This window comes from Platalea leucorodia (genome assembly GCF_965183815.1).
Source record: "Platalea leucorodia genome assembly, chromosome: 6".
In the NCBI taxonomy this organism is placed as follows: domain Eukaryota; kingdom Metazoa; phylum Chordata; class Aves; order Pelecaniformes; family Threskiornithidae; genus Platalea; species Platalea leucorodia.
In genome coordinates this window covers 7,118,868-7,142,128 of record NC_138828.1, presented here as the reverse complement: position 1 = coordinate 7,142,128, position 23,261 = coordinate 7,118,868, and the positions used below count along the sequence as shown (strand labels likewise).

The following is a 23,261-nucleotide window of genomic DNA, read 5'->3' as shown; positions in this document are numbered from 1 at the left end:
TGTGACTTTGTGCATAGCTTTCTATGGAAAGCCAGACCTTTATCCGCAAGCTAAATTCTTGCCAGATGCTCAACTTGATATCCTTATTTTTGGCAGCATCCCTTCATGCAAATGCCTACATATCCCCAAGAACCTTACATCCGAGGGATATCAAATTGCCTTTCAGACTGCAGTCACAACTGGATACCTCATTTGTCCTTCCCAGAGAGTTAACCAGCAGGGGTAATGAACCTGCATCTCCAGAAGTCAGCATCATAAAATAAAAGTAACCTCAGAGGAAGTCACAGACAACGAAGTCATCTCATACTTAAACCTTTTGAATAGATTTTCCTTGCTTGTCTGCGTCACATTACCTAGTTTATGGCTGAAGGCATCCCAAAACACCTGCTCTATTTACAGAGAAGTATTATTTATTCTGCAATTAAACCACTTCAAGTGCATGTAGATACTGTGGCTGCCTTTCTAATCAGTATTAAAGTACATTAACCTACACAGATGTAACGTACAAGTGCTTACATGTAGTGACAACAGTATTCGCTACTGATTTGTTAATGCTCTGTTACCATCATTCCTTCAAATTCTCATATAACACTAGCCAACCTGTTACACCTAGATTTAAGATGAATATCAAATTCAGCTCATTTGGCATCTCCTATCCATTTACAGAAATGGTTAGATTTTCAAACTATAAAATTAAGGTTACGTAAGGCACAGATGCATCCAAATTCAGCTGAGATCATGTGCTTTCCAAAATCTGTGCTATGCCAGTTTTACAAGAAAGAAGAAAGGTAATACATCAAAGCAAATAGTTTCTAGATGGTACCTGTGGTGCCGTAACTTTGGCGGTAAGACTTCCAGCCTGCACATCTATCAGCCATGCATATTCTAAAGTATCACTTCCAAGAGGCAAACCTTCCGCTGAAAACATTGCGTGAGCACGCAACTGCAGGCCTGACAGGCTGATGTGACCCTCTCGAAGAACTTCATCCACTGCAGGTCGCTGTTAAGGGGAAATAAGTTAAAGCTAATATTTGCAAAGAATACATCAACAGAAAGTGCAAAAACTGTGTAGCCAGAAACACTTCATACACATTCATCTTCACCTCTTAAATCCTGTTGACTTTTGTACAGCTAGACTGTCCCAAGACTTCTCATCATTACCCACACAACAACGTACATGCAAGTCTTACAGGGGGAGAGTGAAGTTTATCTAACCCAATTTTATTTTCATTTTCAGCAATTGCCATCAACAACCTTCCCTTGGTGAACCCCACACCCTGACATCTAGACACCACCTGTTAAATATTACTGCAATAAAATATAAACAAATAATGGAGCAGCATGTTTAACAATGGAAGTGATCAAGAGGTTAAAAAACATGACTTATGAAGGTTTGCTATCAGAAAGCTGACACATTATTAAAAAAAAAATTTAAAAAACCCGAACAACAAACATCAGAAGCTGTCCTCTAAGTTGCACTTTTCACCAAAGTATTTCCTGGCTACTTAAAGCAAACTACTTGTTTGCAGATATGAAAATTCAGATGTAATACTTCTCAAAAGAATATTACCCCACCAGCCAGAGAAGAAACCGAAAAAGATAAAACCAGCACAGGCATACACTAGAAGCTTGTGACTGCATGGAGGTAAGCTGTGGATTAAAGCCAGTAAGTCAACAGCAAAACTTCTCTTTCATGCAGTTTTTTCAACTTGTTATCTTGCTTAGTTTGTTTTCCACTGTCAGCAAACCCTTTGGAGTTGCTTAATGAAGAAGAAACATGCCCTACCCTTTTGATACCACTGGCAACCTATGTCTTGATTCAGAAGCTATTTTAAAACAGTATGAATGGGAAACATGAAGCAACAATACTTGCCCAGCTAGGCAGAGGGACAATTCCTGTTCTATATACATTAGTACTACGAACTCACTTTAAGGCTGAACTGGGAAGTATCAAACAGCATTTTTGAGATACATAATATGAATAAAGAGTAAATTTTTTCTTGTTTTTAAAAACCAAAAATATTAATGTTTCCAACATTAAATTGCAAGAATTAATACAAAGTCAAACACTAGGTGATAGTAACACACATAACTAATCAAAACTTTCTTCACAATAATTTTTAAAAACATGGAACCCTGCATGTTTATCATTTCAACCAACAGAAATTCCCAGGCAGAAGTCTTATTTGTCTGAGTTAATGTTTCTGAATTAAAATAAATCCAACAAAAAAGAACATATAAAACCTAAGGCAAAATACATAACCACAGCATTACTAAGTCTAAACACTAAGAATACTGAGAAAAAGTCATGCAATAAGTCTCAGGGCTGTAAAATTAAATCATAAAAAAACCCAAATCCAAAAAAAACCTTAAGGTTTTGCCTGCAACCTCATTTCTGCTTCCTTGTACATATGAATTGCAACACAGTAATTAAGTTACAGGTTTGAACCACATTTAAGGGTCTCATTCAGTGCACAAAATAGATTGTGTTCTTAAATAAGCAGCTATTCAAATGCTCAGATTCCTCATGGAATAAACAAACAAACAAAACCACCACAAAAAATAATACAGAAAAACCTTCCAGCAGATTTGGATAACATAACTGGAAATCATAGGATGCAATTTTTCATTACATAAAGGTTTTTATGTTCAAGCTGTAACGGTCATCAGCTTCAACTGCACCTTCTGACAACTTCATTCAATTGAAAAACAAGCCCTACAATCTGCATACTTATCTCCTGACAAAAGCTATGAGGAAAATGGAATTTTGTCTGCCACCATGCTGTCAATACATCCAATTTCTGTAGCTCTCTCAAAAGACAGCTCTATTAATCCCATATAGATTATGCATCCGAAACTCCTGTGACTTCACACCATTGCTTTCTTCAGATTGCTGCTAAAGACAATTGCAGTGTCACAACCAAAACCCAAGATGTTTAGATTCTACATTCTCATCAGAGATTTATTCTTTACTGACCAGAGATTGACAGAGTAACATCTCAAAAATATGAGGGCTAATGTGGAACCTCCTAAGATGTCATTTAACTTTTTGCCATCAAGAAAGTTCATTATTTCTTCCAATTTCTTTATCTATTAGTCAGTCTACAATCAGTGGTTATACGTCAGGTGCTTTTGTGCTTGTGGCACACTGGATCCAAATTTGGAAAGACTAAACAAGCATCAACCAACTCCTTTCATTCACTTACTGACATAAGAGTGAAAAAAATAGAGTGGCATGCATCTTCATCTGTATACAGTATTCCAGTTTTCAAACACTGGAATGTGCATAAGATAAAAATACTGTCAATTGTATTTCATACAGGCCATTGGCAGGAACGTATATTCAGGATACAGGTTATTTACTGTAGTCTGTAAAGCACAGTCTAAGTATCATAGTGCTTTTAATGTAACTAGTATGTGCGTAAACAGAATACAAACTCCAACTATTCACTAACTGGCAATGAATCAGGATAACTTCTTGCGTTAACAAATTTCAGCCTGAACTCCTCACTGAGCTAAATTCATCCATATGGGCAATTTTTGCAAATTTACCAAAATCATAGTAGTATACAGCTAGCTGACAAGCCACAAACAACACTTAACTTTGTCTCATTAAGTGCTTTCTGAAGTGTGGCTCATGAATCCCCCACCAGAGGAAGACTGTAGGTTATAACAGTATCTTGACCATAAGATAAAGATCCAGCTGTGTGATTTAGTCTAATAAAAGACAGAGAATATCTGAAAGATGCAGTTATTCTATTTACTAACACACATGCAGTTTTAAAACTATATGCTTAAAAAAGGGAAACATATCCAGCCACTGCACTAAATTTATGTGTCAGTATTTACAGTACCTTTTAAAAACAAATTCTTAAAAAAACAAAAACAAAAAAAAAACCACCACACAAAACAAACAAAGAACTCATACACACAAACCAGGGATCACTCAATGGTTGTAAGACCAGTCTGAATATTACTCTGTTTCCTAGAGAACCTTCTTCAGAAAGATTTTAAGCAAAATTAAGAAAAAACAATCTTTTCTCTTGTGCATTTCACTAAAATGCAAACTGCACAGAAAAAGATTTTAAAAAACCATGCATCAGATTTTTCTTTAATACCTCATGTGATTCATAAGCCTTAATAAACTTTGTATGTGTACAACAGGAGTGTTCCTAACAAAAAAGAATTTAGTTTTAAGATCATCACAACTTCCACAATACAAACACACAAACATGTGAAAAACAGCTTACTACCTGATAGTTGTCATTCAGAAACAAATTCACTGGAGACAGTACAAGTTGAAGCATTGTTTCTCTAAATCCTTTCTTCATCTCAAAACACAACCTTTCCAAGAAAGCTGTAGGGCACTCAGGACCATCTGGACTGCAATGCTAAAATAAAAATTAAACACACCTGTTTCAAAAACTGAAAATTTACAACATGGTTGAAATTGTAAGATTAGAAGCAAACCTGTGAGCAGGAAGTACGCTAATTTTCCTCTAAGTGGATACTCAAAAAGAAGTCTATGCAACTTCAAAAACCTTTCGACAATTACATAAACAGCAATTCAAACCATTTGGGTGAACCCAATTTTTTTATCTGGATTCTTATTTGAATTCCTGGGGACCCCTCAGAATGCAGTTGCACAGAGCAGAATGCACCATTAGAAGACAGTTTTGCTAATTAGCAGAGAAATCATAATGGTCAATCGCAAATATTATCACACAAATCAAGTTCATTGAATAAAAAACATATAAAAAATTATCCAGTTCTGCCTCCCAGATAAGCAAAATAAATCATGTCTCAAATTGGTTTAGATAGCCACAATTTTAGTAGAGTGTATACACACACTTTAGTAAGCACCACCCTAACTCAATGTTCCAGAGAGTTAAATTAACTCCAGATTAAGAACCTAGAAAAAAATAATTACATGAAGCAAAATATTTTAAGATTCTAAAGTACTTACTACTGGTAATCGCCCATGCACTTTGTACAAATTAACAAGCACAGTGATATCCCACGGGCGTAAAGAAAGAGGGTGAAGTGGCTTGACTGAACTTTCATTTTCTTTTTTGTCATTTTCCACTCCAACGGCTGTCCATCCAGAGCTTGAAGACGTTGACAGTGACAAAACAGGGCTTGAAATAACTTCTTCAAAATCAGTGTACATGTCATCTTCTCCAAAATAATTTTCCTAGGAAAAGGATTTGTTATGACCATATGGAAAACAAATTAAAAACATATAGGCAATGTAATGAAATACAAATCCAACCTTTTCCTGTATGTTAGCCCTCCCGAAAATAAGTGGTATAGCTACAACCTATAGCTGAAGAAACATATATTTTGTTTTATGACAAATGGATACCGTAAGTGAGCAAACTTAGGCCATGTGCTTTGCAGGAAAAGAAGGGGCTCTCAGTAGTTCTCAAACTACCAGTATTCTAGATGCATGCAATACAAATAACTATTCTGAAGTACTACTACTGACATTTTAAACAGATTTTGTGCTTTTAAAGATAGCTTTGAGAGTAAGAGCACAAAACATTCTGCAGGAAGTCACTCTCATCCAACCTTCTGAAACTTGTTATCAGCATATTTCGAAGTCTTAAACATGCTTCTAAAATATTAAGTCATAAACATTTCTCCCCTTGGGTCTAAAACCCACCTTGTTTCTAAGCCAATCCCCCTCAGTTATCTAAGACCAAAGTGACTTTGCCAAATTCTACTGGGAAACAGAAAATTCATCACTGATTAAAAAAAAAAAAAAATCAACTTCCTGAGTTTTATTTATTAACTATATCAGAATCAGTTTCTGATAATTTGTCACCTCTTCCCCCCCCCTTAAAAAAAAAAAAAAAAAAAAGGCTGGACTCTCAAGAGGAGTTTTCTGAATGATGCAGGTTATATTTTCTTGTTAATTCAGTAAGTGGTGTGGTGGTGCATCCCCCCGCCCCTTCCTGGACTGCTTTACAACCTCAATCACTCCTGTCAAAACTTGGTCTTTGTGTAATGAGTTTGACAGTTAAGCATCCCTTGACTGTATCAGAAACTCTTACATGGCTGAAGTGGGAGCAGCACTGTCTGTACCAGGGAGGCAGCCCCGACAACCCTGGAACATATTTTTCGTCTGTACCAGTCATCTCCTGACAGCCTTGGGGCCTATCTTATCTGGGCTGTAACTCAGGAGGATCTGTACCGGCATCATCGGAATTTTTGAAAACTTCAGTAATTTCCAACACAGGTTGTGAAAACAGCATGCAAGTTTACCGATGCCTGAAGTCAATCATCTCGCGACCCTATAAAAGAGCGGTACCAAGTGAGACCCTTTGAGCTCTCCTGGACTGCAGCAGGCTGCACCAGACTCTCCCTCCGAGTGGGATGCCTCTCAGAGTTTGTGAACTCTTAAGTTTGCATATGGAGGCCTGGCAACAGGACCTGAGCTGATCTCCAGCGCCCTTCGCTCCTTGAGGCTCGACTTTTGCCCGTTGAGACAACCACTTAAAGACAGTATTTCACTGACCTTGAGGGGAATTTTTATAGGTGCCTTTATCTGCACACACTGCATTTTTATTAAACTCTAGTGAATTTCAATAGGTACCTTCATCTGCACGTATGAGTATTTAGACCTATTGTGTGATTGTGTGTGTGTGAATTGATTGAAATATTGTAGTAAACCTCATTTAATCACTTTGTAGATGCCAAATTAATCAACGATTAGTTACTGCTAAATTCTTGTGAATTGCTGCTAAACATATATAAACCTTAGACATAAACTGTTGACCAAGGCTGAGACTAGGATTGGATCCAGCCGCACCTAGGCTCCTCTCTGAGAAGGAGCTTAGAAAGCAAGGGGGTCCATTCTGAACCTCATGACTCAACGGGAGGGCCTCCTTTACCCTCCTTCTATTTTCTTCTATCTCAATTTCCCCCTCTCTCTTCCATTCATTTAATAAGTAATAGAGTGAACCTTGCCATCGAACTTTGTTAAAATCGCACTTTTATAGATTTCTGTTAAAATCACTATTTGCAAATATCTTTGACGGTGATCCTTTAAGCGGCCTAACCACTCAAGTGTGGGAAGTGTTGGGGACTGAGCATTCTGTGGAGCAAAATCCTTTCTGACCAAAGAGGTTGCAACAGACGCAAACGTTGCTCCCTCATTCGTTCTTAGAAAGTAATTCAGTCCCTCAGCCTCTCATGTTGACAGAAATGTTTCAATTATTACAAACTCCACTGGTGATCCGTGAGATGCAAACAAACAAGTACTAGACTGAAGATTAAACTGAAACAGATTTGAATCTTACAATGTTTCTTGCTCCCTTCCTTCCCCTTTCTGTGCTTCATTTGCTTTCCAAAACTTCTTTGTTCTTTTTTAGCACAAGTACGCAGAGCAAGCAAGCGAAGAGGAAGCATACAACAAAAAGAAAGCAAGCAACTGCAAGGTATCCATGTCCTTGAAAAAAGTCTTCAGAAAAAGCAGGCTCATTATCGGCCTGGAAATAATGACTCCTGTGGACATGTAATTTTACCATCTTGTACTGAGTCTCTGAAGTACGTTTGGTGTTAGCACGTACGAATTAAGCACCGATCTGTGGCCAAACCAAAAACCCGTCAAAAGTCAAGCAAAGATAATCTGCTTTGCTTTTTAGCAAACAGAAAAGACAAGGTCAATGTTACGCTAGAACTTAAAATATTTTTTTATAAGGCAGACCCAGCAGAGGGTGCTAAGAACTCCACTAACTTACTCCTGGTACCTTCTGCTGGGGATGCAAGGACCTATAAATCATTCATTCCCAGCCAGTAAGCCCTTCAGTAAGAAACACAGGGCGCTACACCAAACAACTACCTCCCAAGAATAGAAGGCTTAACAAAACTGCATGAACGATGCATGTCCAGGAATCTCTCCCACACGCATTAAAAAAGAGCAATGAAAACAAACTGAAAACAACAATTCAACCACAAGTCAGGAAAACAAGCATAAAAAACCCCCTAGAAATCTATTAAGAGATGCTGCCAGCACAGCTGGACAAAAAGATGTAAATGCAGTCACAAAAATACTAAAAAGAACAATAAATGCGCATTTTCAAAAACGAGCTATTCATCTAATTTTTCTCTTGGGATTTAGAAGATAAAAGTTAGATTTAATCTGAGAACTCTGCACCTAAAAAAATTAAATCATCATAGAATCAAGGGATCTAATATAGCACTGTTTACATATACCTCCAGAGGCAAAGAGCACTGAAAAAGCGCTGCTTTGCTTCGAAAGACAGAACCATCTCATTGATTTATGGGTTCAAAAAGAGGAGCTCAATAAACAATTCAAACATGGGTGCATTTCCTCTGTATCAGAAGAAATGAAGTCTTCAAGATGCAATACTGGCCTAATTTTAATCCTATTTACTTTAGTGGCAACATAAAAAAAAATAATGAGCATATTTGCAAGTCCTATACTCTACAAAAACTTAATATTTTCTGCTATTCATTGCTTATGTTCAATACCTCATATAAATTCATAAAAATGACTGTTTCAGTATTAGTCCTGATACTGATCACCTGCCTCAGAAAATTCCTTGTCCTCTGAACCAAAATGAAAGCCTCCAGAAGCATTACCTTAGCCTAGATCTGCATAGGCTAAAACAGACCTTTAAAACAAACAAACCAACCCAGAAAAAAAAACCCAACCACAAAACCCAACCAAAACCCAAGCATTTCACTGTTAGTCAAATAGAAGCAACATGTTCAATCGCCTCTGCTTTTGTCACAACAAGGCAGGGTGAGGGACGTGGGAAGAAATTAAACTGTTTCTAGCCACCCTGAAGATCAGTAATCAAAGAGGACACAACATAAGCAACACAAACATTTTAAAGCATAACTGATTAACATCAAGAAAAGGATGAAAAATCCTTCTTCAATATGATTGCAGTAGCTTTTTAAATTAAACTTATTCTCATGCCCTTCCCCTTCATGATCCTAACTCCAGAAATTTCACAGAATCTAATCAAAGCAAAACCAAACCATTAGGACACTCTGCAGAACTTAAAATGCACTAAAAGCATAGGTTCTGATATATCTTTGCATAGAAGTGGTTGTTAATATAAGCTTTAGTCATAATCATGGATTTTTTTTTTTTTTTTTTTTTTTTTTTTTTACTACTGCAAAAGTCAAAGAAATTTTCTGCACATGAAGTCCAGAGCATATGCTATTCCTTGAAAGGAAAATTATGCTGATACGGGTCTACATATATATATATTGGAAGTCTTTGCGTAAGCCTGTGCCAACTGAATTCATCCCAGCTACACCGCATCACCAAAGTCATTCCAAACTAGTACTTACAAAAAATGTTCATCTAAATTCACATATTCTGCAGAATTCTAATGTTCCATTTCAAACAAATTATTTCCTTTTCCTACATGAGGCCATCCATAAATTTTACGAGTTGTGTTCCTATGCCTACCTTTATGGACAGAAAGGCTTTGAGCAGGGGTCCGTACAGGGTGATCTGGGAATCTGGGGAGAGTTCCAGTTCCACATGGAGCTTATCCGGGGGCAGCTCTGAGGGGTCAAGGGGAAGGCGGGTTGACACTGTGGGAGATGAAATCACACTGTCGGCTGTTTTCTGCGATGGCCTTAGCACAGATAACATGGTTTCTTCCATTTCTGACACTTCGGAGCAAAATAAAGAAGAAAACAGATTTTGATGACAAATTAAGCTTCTGACTGACAAAATCCTGCAAATAGGAATGTGCATTAAATATACAACTTTTTGCAGCTTTCTAATTTGGATTGTATAATTATGTTAATACGTCTATGCTACAGAACTGGTTTCTTATATCGAGTAACTATGGGAAGACAGGAAAATATAGAATATTTTAGTCAACGTTAATTATGCAAGAGAAAAACAATCCTTCAAAAAAAATTTATTTATCTTGCTTTTCAAGTTAAACAAAGACATGCTTTCATTTCAGTGTAGCAGATTTCCCACAACCACACAGCTATTGCAGAATAAACAAAAGTGAATAAACAGGAAAATTGCAGAAGTTATATTAAAAACCTGTTCTGAACCAGTAGCTCCATAGGCCAAAATTTCCTCTCAAACAACTCAATTACTGTAGTCACAAAACAGTTTGGAAATTCAAATCTTATTTCCTATTCCTTCTTTTTATTTGGAGTTAGGGAGAAGAAAGCACTTTGTCTTTTTTTTACATGAGGAAAGGCGACGAGAAGGAAGTGAGTAACTGGAAGTGCTTCGGGGATGTAAAGCAATTGCTGAGAAGTAAAGAACTCTATGGGAAAGCCATATAAAATTGATGCTCCAGATGGAGAAAGATCTCAGGTACCAGTTTAACTGGAAGACCCAGCACATATAGAACTACAGTAAATACACACCTGTAGCCAGCAAACCTTCAAGGCTTTAACTTACCATTGTCTACAGTGCTCGCTCAGTGCTTGCATTGTATTGTGTGTTATGAATTAGCTAAATGCCGCAGTGAGACGACTGCTTTTTAGGAAGCTGCATCTCTTGTTATGTAGATATTTGTTTCTCAGAGACTGAGAGAGTTCTATCGATTGACTCAAAAGAAAGTACAGATGTTGCTACTGTAACAAACACATTCAGCATCACAGATTAGAAGTGAGCTTGACTGTGCTGGATTATTCATTGAAGGAAGCTGCAGATGAAATTACCTGTGTATGTGTGCTGGTTTTGGCTGGGATAAAGTTAGTTTTCTTCACAGCAGCTGCTATGGGGCTATGTTTTGGATTTGTGCTAGAAACAGTGTTGATAATACAGGGATGTTCTTGTTACTGCTGAGCAGTGCGTACAGAGTCAAGGCCTTTTCTGCCTCTCACCCCACCCCACCAGCGAGGAGGCTGGGGATGAAAAAGAAATTGGGAGGGGACAGAGCCGGGACAGCTGACCCCAACTGACCAAAGGGCTATTCCATACCATATGATGTCATGCTCAGTATGTAGAGCTGGGGGAAGAAGGAAGGGGGGGACGTTCGGAGCAATGGCTTTTGTCTTCCCAAGTAACCGTTACGCATGATAGAGCCCTGCTTTCCTGGAGATGGCTGAACACCTGCCTGCCGGTGGGAAGCAGGGAATGAATTGCTTGTTTTGCTTTACCTATTAAGCTGACTTTATCTCAACCCATGAGTTTTCCCACTTTTCCTCTTCCGATTTTCTCCCCCATCCCACTGGGGGGGAGAGAGCGAGCGGCTACGTGGGGCTTAGTTGCCGACTGGGGTTAAACCACAACAGTATGTACAAACTTTCAAATGCAGGTTCAATTGCTACAATTACGAGTAAACATTTTGAAATTTGAAGTATGCAAATTTGACACAAGCTGACAGTCTCACAAGAGCACTTAATGAACATCTGGCAAGATGAATCTTACTTTTTCTGCTTTTTCCTCTAAAATTGGAGTTCTTTTAGATTTGAATTGTTGGAACTCAAAACCTGAAAACCCTATCCAGCATGTCTTTTAACACCTGCTGATTGAGGCCCATTCAAATTAGCCCTCATTATTCTTCTAATACGTCTGCTTCATCTGTTCTGCTTCCACCATCTCAACCTGAAAGATTTTTATGTAATCCCATAACTTCCTGAATACCTCCCTCTGCATTTAAAATAACTTATCTCTGCGTTTAAGTATTTTATAACTTTTTGCAAGCACATACTTATACAGTATTTCTTATTTAGAAATATTGTTTAGACATTTAAAATTTAAAAATTCTTATTTAGAAATTAGTGTTACACTGACCAGTCTAACACTAGTATCTGATGGCCATGGTTCACTTCAACAGTGCTAGCTACAATCTCAGTTTCATATCCATAAAGGCAAGATAATGTTGTTATATCTCATATATAGTGTATTTAAACATTTAAATCATAAGACATCATCACAACATCCAACGGAAAAAAGCTTAGAAAGGCTAAGGAACATGATAGTGCCAAAAATATTGGCAAATATAAATATGTACTTCATATTTAATATACCAAGTGATATTTTATATGTTACACAACAACCCATTTAAGAGATCCACTTCGTTAAGGACAACGAGAAATGAACTACAGACGGTATCCTCTTTTTACACAGAGAACTGGAACACTTTCTGAAGTTGTGTGTCACGAGGTATCAGTTTTTAAATCAAACCTGGTGCATTCTAAAGATTAGCATTCTCCCATGTAACATAAAATAGTAGTTCAGTGCAAAATTCGTTTCTGCAAATTTAAGCAGTTTGATCCAACAAAGTCACAGCACTTCCTGAGATGAAACATGCTAACAAGAAAAAAGTAGTGACACTTACAGGATTGTTTTAACTGCTCATCTGCCTTTTGAGGATAAATTGGGTGCCATGAGTAGTCAATTGTAAACACAACGCTTGGGACTGTCCAGCATTCAACCCATCCAGCCCTTTCAAAAAGAAACATCATACTTTTATTTGAAGTACAATAGATTCATTAAATATTTTCCATTAACATATGAGGTTGCTTTCATCACAAACAAAATAAGCAAATATGAAGAGCCAATACAAAGACATAAATATATATCACAATAAAACTCACTCTTCTTGAGTAATGTTCCTCCATTTGGGTTTGCCAGTTTTCTGACCACTTTGACATTCAGCAGAAATACAAGATTCAGGACTTATTTTATTAGGCTGACAATCTTTCACCAACATAAAAAGGGAATATTTACTAGGATGACAATCTGGTAGATACAAATGAAGATCAACATCTTCTCCCTAAAATGAAACATTAGTAACAGAAAAGTTAATTTACATTCACTTTATGCATAACGCTCATGCTATTCGCATGCTCACATGTGCCATCATCTTCACTTTACAGGCAAAGTGAGGCAAGAAATCTCAATTTTCACATGTGATTGCTGACCACAGCTCCCACCAATTTCTAGTCCAATCCCAAGAGCTCTGTAGTTCTGAACAGTTACAAGTCCAGTAACTTGCACACGACAACACACCATAGCAGTCTGTAAAACACAGGGGCATGGCTTTTAATGATTCCTGTTCTTCTGTTGTTCAAGACATACTGCAAAAGTTAAGTGACTGGTCCAAAGCTACCCTACATCTCAACTAAACCACTTTTTTTTTTTTTTGTACAAAATTAGATAAAACATTGCTTTCTTTGCTATTAAATTATACAAAATTACCAACATCACCATCGACTAGTTTTTTATTTTTAGTAGCAGCAGACTGCTTCTATTTTAGGGAAGACAAGAAGTACAGCCTTTATAGAATTAGCTGTGTTAAAAACACTTCATCATCATTATTTATTCTACAGAAACTCTTAAAAATCTGGAAGATGGCTTCCCAAAATGGTTTGGGGGTACCCATTCCAGTATTTGACTTTTATCTTTGAGCATACATCGGATTTTCACATTTTCTAAAGAAATGGGAACAGACTTCCAAGGGATAAAATACATACATAGACACACACAGTCTAAGTATATGTAGTAAATATACATACTACATGTGTATATATATGTATGAAGCATATGTGTATATATACTTTTGAAATATATTTTCGTGTGTGTATATATGTATATACAAATTAAAACAGCCTATGATTGGATGCTTCATATAAGCAGCAGATACCATTTACCTCTGGGTTACTTAAAAGAAAAATTTTATGAACCAGAACTGAAAGAGAGTATTTTTCTTTCAGGAAAGAGTTTATTCAAAATTTCCTGACTGAAGAAGTAGGGAAACTATCTCACATTTAGAAGACAAAAGGGGCAAGGGGGGGGGAAGAACTTACCCTTAAAGAGAATCTAGTATTGCACGTGGTTGGAACAAAGTCAGTGAAAGGAAGAGAGAAAACAATGTTCAATGTTTCTCCACAAGCTGCTAGATAAACTGGGAGAGAAGAGGAAAAACAAAACAAAAAAATCTGTCAAAATTACTCCCCATTTTGTTATGAGACAAATTATCAAACATACAGGTAAAATTAATGAAAAGATAATTCAAGAACTCATGACATTGGCAATTGCCATTTTAACTACTGTGGATTTAGTGTACATAGTACTAAATCATTCTGAAAATATTTACTCTCTACAGCTTGTCCTTTATACAAAGGCACTGTACTGAGCACAATGAAATTGCAAGCAGACAGAAAAAACAACTGTAATATCTTATGACTTCCTTTATTGCTTCACACACCAGTTTTTGGACAAGAAAACACACATTGAAAGTTCCTCAGGCTTCTAATGTAGTGAGCCTTATTTTTAACTAGAACACAACTTTATGATCTTAAATCCACCATCCTCTTTCTGCGTTGAAAGTATGAGCTCCTAGTACAATGTAGACCACTGAAATACGTATAAACCAAATTGCACATTAAACAAAGTTTTGGCTTTCTGAAGTGTACCTCTTAGTTTTGTCTAGAATTAGCAGTGTTATCTCCTATTCTGAAATGAACAGGAAACAGACATTTCCAGTTATATGGAGTTCAAATGGTATTTTTCCAACATTACTGAAAAAAATTTATTCCCCGGTGAATGTTTTCAGTTGGCTTACTGAATATATGTCAAGGCCTCACGGTTGCTCTCTGCAAACTGTTGGACTGCAAATCATTTCAATCAAAGATTCGAAGGGTCTTGAAAAATAAATGCTAAAACATGATCTAGAACTGCACTCTCTCCCCAAAAAGTATGCATTTGTACAAAGTAAGTTAGAACTTAAAACAGTTTTAGGATGGTTTATGCACATCAACAGTAGCAAAATGGGTAGTTATCACTGAACACACATTTTTCTAGTAAAAATTTTATAATTCTTGTACTCTCTCCATGTATACTCTATATTTATTTTGCACATATTTTTTGTACTACGTATTCTTCTTCCAAATAAAAAAAAAGCCATCTCACCATTTTCTTGTTGTTTGGTGGAACAGTCAATCCAGTTGTGTTGATTTGCTGCCCAAATCATTTCAAATTGATGAAACATGACTTTGAAGTTCCACATATAAGGAACAAATGAAAAAATATCAGGTGCGCTATCACTGGACCAGTCTTGGATCAAATCTAAACCCACATAAAGTAAAAAAAGACAAGTTAGTAGCAATCAAGTGAGAGATTTCTTCTTTTAAGTTTTTGGCTTTTAATAAATTGAAAGTTTTAACTGTTTGCTCCTTTAGAGAAAAAGGTAATGGGGAGAACAATACACAGTATCCATTTCTCTGGCAGATATTACACAAATACTTGCTGTGAATCCATCTCCCATTTCTCATCTGCTTTTTAAGTTGGAAAGCCATAGGTTTAATTAAGTTTTCTAGTTTGTTTTGTTCAGTAGCAAAGTTACACATTGACCTAAAAGCACTGGACTACAAACTGGTTTCCTTTGATTTTTCCACTCTGATACTCTGAATGTGTGCATTAGTATTATTTTCTAATGCAGCAAAACAGTTGTTGTTGTTGAAGTTCACGTTTGCTCTGAACAGATTGGTAGACTACGCTGCGGACTTCAGCACCATACAGATAATGGCTCCGGCCTCACTAGGAGGACAACTTTATTAGCATGGCACTATGCCTGCACTAATTAATCCTTCCTCCCAGCAGGGCTAATTAGCCCAGGCAGTGCCACATTGATGGGGCTCTATTCTTTCCATTACTGCAGCTGGAATGTTCAGCAACAGTTTGGTGATGCTGTATCACATTGTACTGCCTTGTGTGCACGTATTCTTCCTCACAGCCAAAATCCTAAAGAGCAAATTACTTTCATCATCTGTCAGCCACAGAGACAAGACCTAAAGCCTACGCAGTTGAAAATCAGCCAGCCAAAGAGAGAGATATCAGAGAAATCAACATCCTAGGTGACAAATATTGAACAAATCAATAGCTCTCATAGAAATAGATTAATCTGAAATTTAAGATCACTTAACATAACTGCAGATCAAATCTAGTTTAGATGTTAGAAAATTAAATTATTTGGTATCTCCACTCAAATATAAGAATACATGTACTTAGACACTTACAGGCAACAGTATACATTAGGAACTCTGTCCTCAGAAACAATTTGTTGTCCTAACTATGTGAAATCAGAGTACCTGACCTTGTACACCTTTGCAAAATTTGAAAAGAAATTCTAAAGAAAGAATATTTAATATGTAACTTATTTAGTAAAGATGTTACCTGTAAAGAAGCTTTTCTGAGCAAAGATAAAATGATAGGTTGCTTTATAAACCTCAAGTTCACATTGCCATGTCTGTGGCATGTTCCATATCCGGGGATAGCTGGCATTAATATGAAACTGTGAACAAGATATTAAAGCATCAGAATTACTGGAAAAGATGACAATGCTTCACCCTGTAGCTCAGCAGTTTTCACATATGTACTCTGCTGAATAATTAAAACTGTTTTCCTGCTGGGATGAACAGAATGCCTCTCCAGTTCCTTAATAATTTAATCTCTCTCTCTCTCCTTCTGTGTTTGAAGGTCAAGTGTTAGTGTATTCATTTATTTGGAAAGGTATACTATGAACTTCTGATACATATGTTGCAGTAGACGTACCAAGCAATTTATAAACCAAAGTTTTCATTAAAAGCATCACTTTCCACAATACAATAAAGATAAAATCCCTCAGAATATAATATTTTTCAACCACTGATATGATGCTCAAATTTAAACATTAGAAACATCACTCTAATACGGTCATTTAAAAACCAGTGAGAAAGGTAATCTACAGAATTACAGTATTGCAAAAGCAAAATACTAGGCAAACAAAACAATAACCCAGTATTAAATCTGTCTCAAGTAGTTTAAGCACTCTGAAGTACTTTTAAGTGCTTATGCACACACATTCTGTAGGAGAGGTAGTGAGTGTAATCATTTATTAAGGTAAAGCCTATATGAACACATGGCTACATAGTAAAGGAGGCAAGATTTGTAAATGGTACTCCAATTCCTCCACTGCTTTCAAAACACATATAACTTGGGATATAAATTATGTAAGTCACTGAAAGTTACACATGTGCATAGTTATGTGTGTGTATATACAAGTTCCTTACATACTAAGGTCTTGCAAAATACATTCAAAAGGCATATTTCTGTATTGTTTAAGAACCTAAAGAACCGCTCCACAGACAAATAATTACGTTCTTTATTAAAAATCCTCTAGAGACTGAAGCTTTGTGCTTATTAATGCAAACTTACAGCTAGCATTTCAGCTTCTAAGAGAGTCCGGTACTGCATACTGCTGGTGGCATCAACGTGTAGAAGCTGCCCTTTAATTGTAGGGGAATAGCCTAGCAAACAAAAGATATAAAACATAATCAGACATAAGAGTTACACAAATATTTAAATAATTTTCACCAGTGATTTCAGCAGTCCACTAACAAACAATCAAGAAATATCATGATCGAAATTAGTACTATAATAATTCTGTCCTCTGCTGTTTGTCAATGAAGAACCTAACATGTTCTGTCTTTTTGCTGCGTCTGGAAATACTCAGGCTCTGGAGATCTTGGTTTAAGTTGCAGAATAAAACTCAAAATATGCCAGAAAGAACCAAGAGAAAAAAGGGCTTCAAACCAGCCAACAAGACGAGTAAATGCAAGAAACATACCCATAACTTTACATTTATCTCCACTTCACCTTGGATTTTGGGGTTTGTTTTGTTTAACTAAACTACTATTAAATTAGTTTTCATGACGCATTTCTCAGCATGATTCAACTACTACACTAATCCTACTGAAGAAGTCTTCCTGCTTTGAGTTGACAATGTATCTGTAATCTGCTTCAATACACACACAGTTAAAGGACACATGGTCTAGTAGTTTAGGAATTTGTGTTTCCTAACCCAAACGAAACAGGGAGGTAACTTAACTATTTAAATACATACATGCTTTAACATCTTGCAACGAAATGTACAAGGAAATACTTCTCATTCCTTTACATAAGAATATACATCTCATAGTCACAAAGGAAAAATACTACAAGACATTCACACACATAGGAATTAAGATAACTGTTCAGGAAAAACATCAGGAAAACAAATTAAGCTTAGCCTTAACTCACCATTTTCACCTACTGTCATGGGAATATTTATTTCCAAATATGATCCTGCACCAACATTTACATGTACAGCATTAGTTTCCTGTATTGCAAGAAAGGAAGAGTCCAAATATTATTTCTAGGCTCGTCGCATTAACCAGCGTGCTTTATGCCTCTGGCTATCATCATCCACACCTTGATTAAGGCCTCAATGACTGAATTCTTTCTTGCCTTCAAAAAAATTACCCATGAACTATCTATGTGCACTGATACCCAATAACACCATTTTTAGGCTTAACAAATGCTGGCTTAGGTCCACTAATAAAACAGCATAAGATATTCTGATCCAAGGCCTGAGAGGGCCTTGAATATATATGTCTAACACCACACTTTCGAACCCTTTCAGTCACAAAAAAAGAAGAAAACAGGTGTACAATGAAGTCAGGCCCATTTATAAGAGTAGCAACAGAGGAAAGAAAAAGCCAAACCCCTACACACGCATCTTGTGTTCCCCCCACTATGATCTCTCCAGTAATATTAGACATTTATCCAATATCAGAAGAAATTATCTTTTCATCATGGTGAGCTTCATTGTAATGGAAGACTGCACAGGAAAAGTCCAGATCATGAATTCCCAAGACTGTAGGAGCTGGCATGGCTTAAGATGTAGCTTTAAGGCTTAAAAGAAACTTAAAATAAGCCAACAAATATTAATGCCCCTCAGCCAATATTTCTCTTTGGAGGGTTTGCTTATAATTATGGAAGACAAACAAAAATTGCCTCGCTTTTAAAACCATAGTTCTGTAATAAACACCTGAAAAAAGTAGAAATATGCACAACCAAAAAGCACAGTGTAATCACAGTAGACAAGCTATTTTCTAGGTAAGTTTTCATTACTTACCCTGTTTTTGGTAAAAAGCAAATCAATGGTGGCATCTGCAATAATATTCATCCGCAGTTCAAAAGCAAGGATCTGTCTTGGTTTCCCAGGCTGAGCAATTTCTGAGACTTTCATAACTTGGTAGTCTGGTGGGAAGAAAAACTTCCACAAGCAATCCCTAGTGGGGAGAAAGAGGGGGCAACAAAACAAAAAAGAGTTGTTCTTATTCACAGAAGAAAAAATACATACATTTATACATATTTATGCACCTATTTGGTTCACTTAATTATTTTCCAGTTAGCTGAGTCTTTAGACAACCACTGGATGTGATAAGAATGAATGTTTGTTTAAATTCTTCATCATGGGAGCCTTCCAACTCATTACTGGAATCTCCAAAATTTTCAATGACAGGAAGTGACTTTTGGATAAAAGCCATAAATGGACCATAAATGATTTAGAATAAAAATATTTTAATTCAGATGGCAAACAAGCTATGTTTTTCTTTTTATTCCTAATCTTTGGTTTACAAATCTGCTACAAAAACATAGCAGGAAGTTATCTGTTTATGCTTCGGTTTGTGCATTAATAATTGATGTAATGCCCAGAAGTAAACAAAATACAAAACTTTAGAACTTCAGAATGGGAGTAAAATGAAGCCAACATTTCTGCAGACTTATATCTGAACATGCAAGTACCTGAAAGGAAAGCCACAGTGATGAAGCACAGACAGCATAGCTTATATAGGTCTCAAGGGGGTGGAAGTAAGTCTTTAAGGGGGGTAGCAGTTTCCTGCACCCAGCACCTGACCACTATAGCAGCTTAAAAGTTTAAAAAAAAAAAAAAAAAGCCAAAAAACCCAACAACAAAATCCCCACAAACACCACACAACACACACAGTCAAAATCCTGGGGAAACCCAAGATTTTACTGCACCATGTATTAAAGATCAATATTTGTAGAAGCCCTTATATGAATTTAGAGTATAAAGTCCACAGAACTCCTACAGTTCTGTGCACCTAAAACATTCAGGCACTTTCCAAAATTCTATCTTCTATGCATGGCACAATGCGAAAGTGTTCCCAGGTTGTACTCTGCGTAGGCACCAAACTGCCTGCTGCCTAGCCAGTTAAAATTATAAAAAGCATACCATCGTAGAGTGAGCTTTCTTGGTAGTATTAAAAATATCACTAATGATTCACTGGCTTCACGTTCCTAGCAAAGCACTGTTTTGGAAATTGGCATTTTCTCTTAAATTCTCTAAAACACTGTTGTATCTAATGACTACTCTTTGGTCTGCCATCCTCACACTCCTAAGAGACAGCTAATCATAATAGTTTCACAAGAGAATTAATGGAGGCCAAGAGAAGTATCAATCTGTAATTAATAGGGGAAAAGAGGGAAAGCACCGATTATGCCATTTTTACTTAATAGTCCTTTAATCTCTAAACAATCCTATTGTCTCCACCAGAAATACTCATGTGCAAAACATCGAGAACTAAGTGAAGAATAGTAGTAGAGCTCTAGCTTAATATTTTGTCACTAAAATATCTAGATAATAAATACTTTGGAGACTGTATCAAGTTGTTGATTCTCCTAAGCAGGGATAAATGATTCCCCCCTCATTATTTTCATAGCCAGATTTGTACTTCCATAAAATTTTCTCATCAATATGCAGTGTATTCCCATCCATAAACTAACAGGAGCTTGACAAGTTTAAAGGTAACCAATTAAAAGGTTAAACCCTTAGGTATGTAACACTTGATAAATAATAGAACTACTTTGTTCACAAAAATAGGAACATAATTTATTAATTAATAATAAAAATTCACTGAGTGATCCTAAATTTGGAAGGCCAACAAGATAAACAATAATGAATTTACTAATCTTAAACCATTGTGGCAGGCCTCTTCTTTTCAACTGCCTAGTCTACCCCATACAAATTAGAAGTCTGAGCAATCACACACTGGAAACTTTAGAATGTTTTCTCAGTAATAATAGATATTAAAGACTAAAACTAAAGATGTAAATCATGGTAATACCTCTGCCTATCAGCCCAAGGTCCATAGTTGAAATCTGTTCCTTTTCCACAAACAATGTCCAAACCCCAACATGGTGGTAGATCCTGTAATTTGCTGTCTTCGTTGTTTGCTTCTTCGTCATTACTTTCCTCCGTCTCCTCTGGTACAAGACCTATATTACATAATATAATAAACAGATTATTAAAGGAAGCTGCTTCAAATTAGCATGAAAAATGTTTGCTAAGCCCAAGAAAATTAAAGCATCCTGATGTCAGTTTTATGTGAGACCACTACAGTACGTAAATATCAAGCCACAAGTCGATGCAGACTCCCTGGAGAACGACAAGAATATGACCAAAAATTCTCAGGATTTTCTGAAGCGTTGCTCACTGACGTGAGTGAAATGCTGACATACAAGGCAGTTTTATCTCTTAAGTATGCTTTTTACCAATACAGGCTTTCATGTTTCAAATCCTACTTACAAACCAAGTTTTGAAACAAGTAAGATCAAGTTAAAATAATTTCTACAGACAATGCAAGCAAATAAGAAGGAAGACTTACTACAGTAGACCCAGAATTACTAGCAAAAATTCAAGCAGTCATTCAGCAATGATCCAAAACTGCCACCTATCCTATACATATACATCATTATTGAACGTGTTACCTTTGTTCAAGATTCAGGCAATACTTCAAGTGGAGTCAGAGCAAAAGCTTTTGCAAACAAAAAAAAACTCCAGCAAAATAAAGTGCTAATATAATGCACTGGATTTAAAGAGAAACAGAGAGACACTGCAATATTCAGAGATCAATGCATCAAATAAACTTCCCAAAAACCCAGTGACTATAAATTGTCCCCACTCCTGAAGTACTTTTGGAAACCTACATAATTTAAGTTTACAGCTTAAAACATAACTAGTTTCAAGAATAAATATCAAGATTAATTGCTTCCATGTTGCATATATATTTGCAGAAGGCACTGCTGACAGAGTACCTACATCTACATAAAACTACTCACTGATAAAAACGTTAGTTCTATATGTACAGTTAAAATTTTATCTTTGTATTTAATAGAATGTACCTGGTTCATCCATATAGTAATAGATATCAACATCATTGGACTGCATTACAACAAAACCTTCACCCATCAGCCTCGGCGGTCTGTAATGGAAAAAAGTGCAAAGATAAAGATTAAAAGCAACGCACTGAGATAAATCTTTATGAATTCAAGTAATTTTAAATGAAACGTATTAAGCATAACAGAAGAGATTACATACGTCAGGCTCGCTTGTAGCTTGTAAGTAGTACGTATTTAATCATGGAATCATCAATAGAACTGCTATCTGTATCAAGCAAGGCAAGAGTGGAGATACAGTGTTATGTGGTACCTGACCAGGAAGATTTTGTGGGCAAGACAAGTTTGATGCGATCCCAAGGCACCAGCTCCATGCACCTATACTGATCTTGCCAGCAGCCTGACTGCAGGCTGACTGCAAGAGCCACAGGCTACCTTACCTACCAGGCACCGGTCTCGTCACACTACCAGAAGGGTGGACAGAACAGACAGAAGTACCTGGGCCACAGCACAGTCTGTCCAAATGCAGCTGTTTGTAAGCTAAATTTGAAGTGCAAGTCATAAACTGCAGTTCCTCTCTTTCCGTCCCTATCACAATATGATTCCTGGTCTATCTGCTACCTCAGACTAAATGAGCATCTGAAAATAAACACTGTGAATATTCAAGTCTATCGGGTCTCAAGCCTCCTATCAAAAAGGCAGCTGTCATATTGCTAGGCAATGTCTACCCTGATTTGCAAAAAATACTTGATCGTTACGTTGTTATTATTATTATTATTACATAAAGTAACTTAAGAGTTTAGTTAACTCAAGCATGAAGATACCAGGTTCCTCTCCACAAAGATATGTCTCAGGTATTGTAAACCACAACCAACTACCAAAGTTTTACTTTCAGTGTTTCTTTCCATCAAGAGTTCCTTTCTCCTTGTCCTATATTGTTCTTTCACCTGCTAATTGTCTTCTTACTAAAATAGCACTCTAAACCAAAGGGACAAGACATGTTCAGTAATTAGACCATTAGTTTTTTAAAAAAAAAAAAAAAAAAAAAAGGCTGTTCTTTCTTAATAACATTCCCCTCAATATAAAAGGATCTAAGTGATAAAACTAATACACGAAACACTTCTCCTAACACTATTATATTGGTATATTACAGTCCCTTTCTTACAGTGTTACCACATGTTAATTTACATAATATTACATTTTATAGTAAGAATAATATTATAATGTGAAAATTCTATTTTTACTGCAAAAAACATTTTTGTCACTTTTCAGCCACTTTTATAAA

The 23,261-nt window shown here is 36.4% G+C and overlaps 1 protein-coding gene across 14 annotated transcripts in view; it reads right to left on the bottom strand.

The window, feature by feature from the left end:
• The window catches only part of BLTP1 (bridge-like lipid transfer protein family member 1), a 125,459-nt gene that overhangs the window by 78,238 nt on the left and 23,960 nt on the right, over positions 1 to 23,261 (bottom strand). For 13 of the 14 annotated variants that reach the window (XM_082316198.1, XM_082316206.1, XM_082316211.1 and 10 more), the window contains 14 exons: positions 21,983 to 22,062; positions 20,926 to 21,076; positions 18,909 to 19,065; positions 18,032 to 18,110; positions 17,168 to 17,259; positions 16,148 to 16,265; positions 14,885 to 15,040; positions 13,780 to 13,877; positions 12,568 to 12,746; positions 12,309 to 12,415; positions 9,455 to 9,663; positions 4,967 to 5,194; positions 4,254 to 4,391; positions 824 to 1,000 (listed from right to left, as the gene is read on the bottom strand). In XM_082316198.1, the coding sequence (XP_082172324.1) occupies positions 824 to 1,000; positions 4,254 to 4,391; positions 4,967 to 5,194; positions 9,455 to 9,663; positions 12,309 to 12,415; positions 12,568 to 12,746; positions 13,780 to 13,877; positions 14,885 to 15,040; positions 16,148 to 16,265; positions 17,168 to 17,259; positions 18,032 to 18,110; positions 18,909 to 19,065; positions 20,926 to 21,076; positions 21,983 to 22,062 (1,969 nt within the window). Of the gene's footprint in view, positions 1 to 823; positions 1,001 to 4,253; positions 4,392 to 4,966; positions 5,195 to 9,454; positions 9,664 to 12,308; positions 12,416 to 12,567; positions 12,747 to 13,779; positions 13,878 to 14,884; positions 15,041 to 16,147; positions 16,266 to 17,167; positions 17,260 to 18,031; positions 18,111 to 18,908; positions 19,066 to 20,925; positions 21,077 to 21,982; positions 22,063 to 23,261 lie in introns of those variants that run through there. The other variant, XM_082316202.1, reaches the window with a different exon arrangement.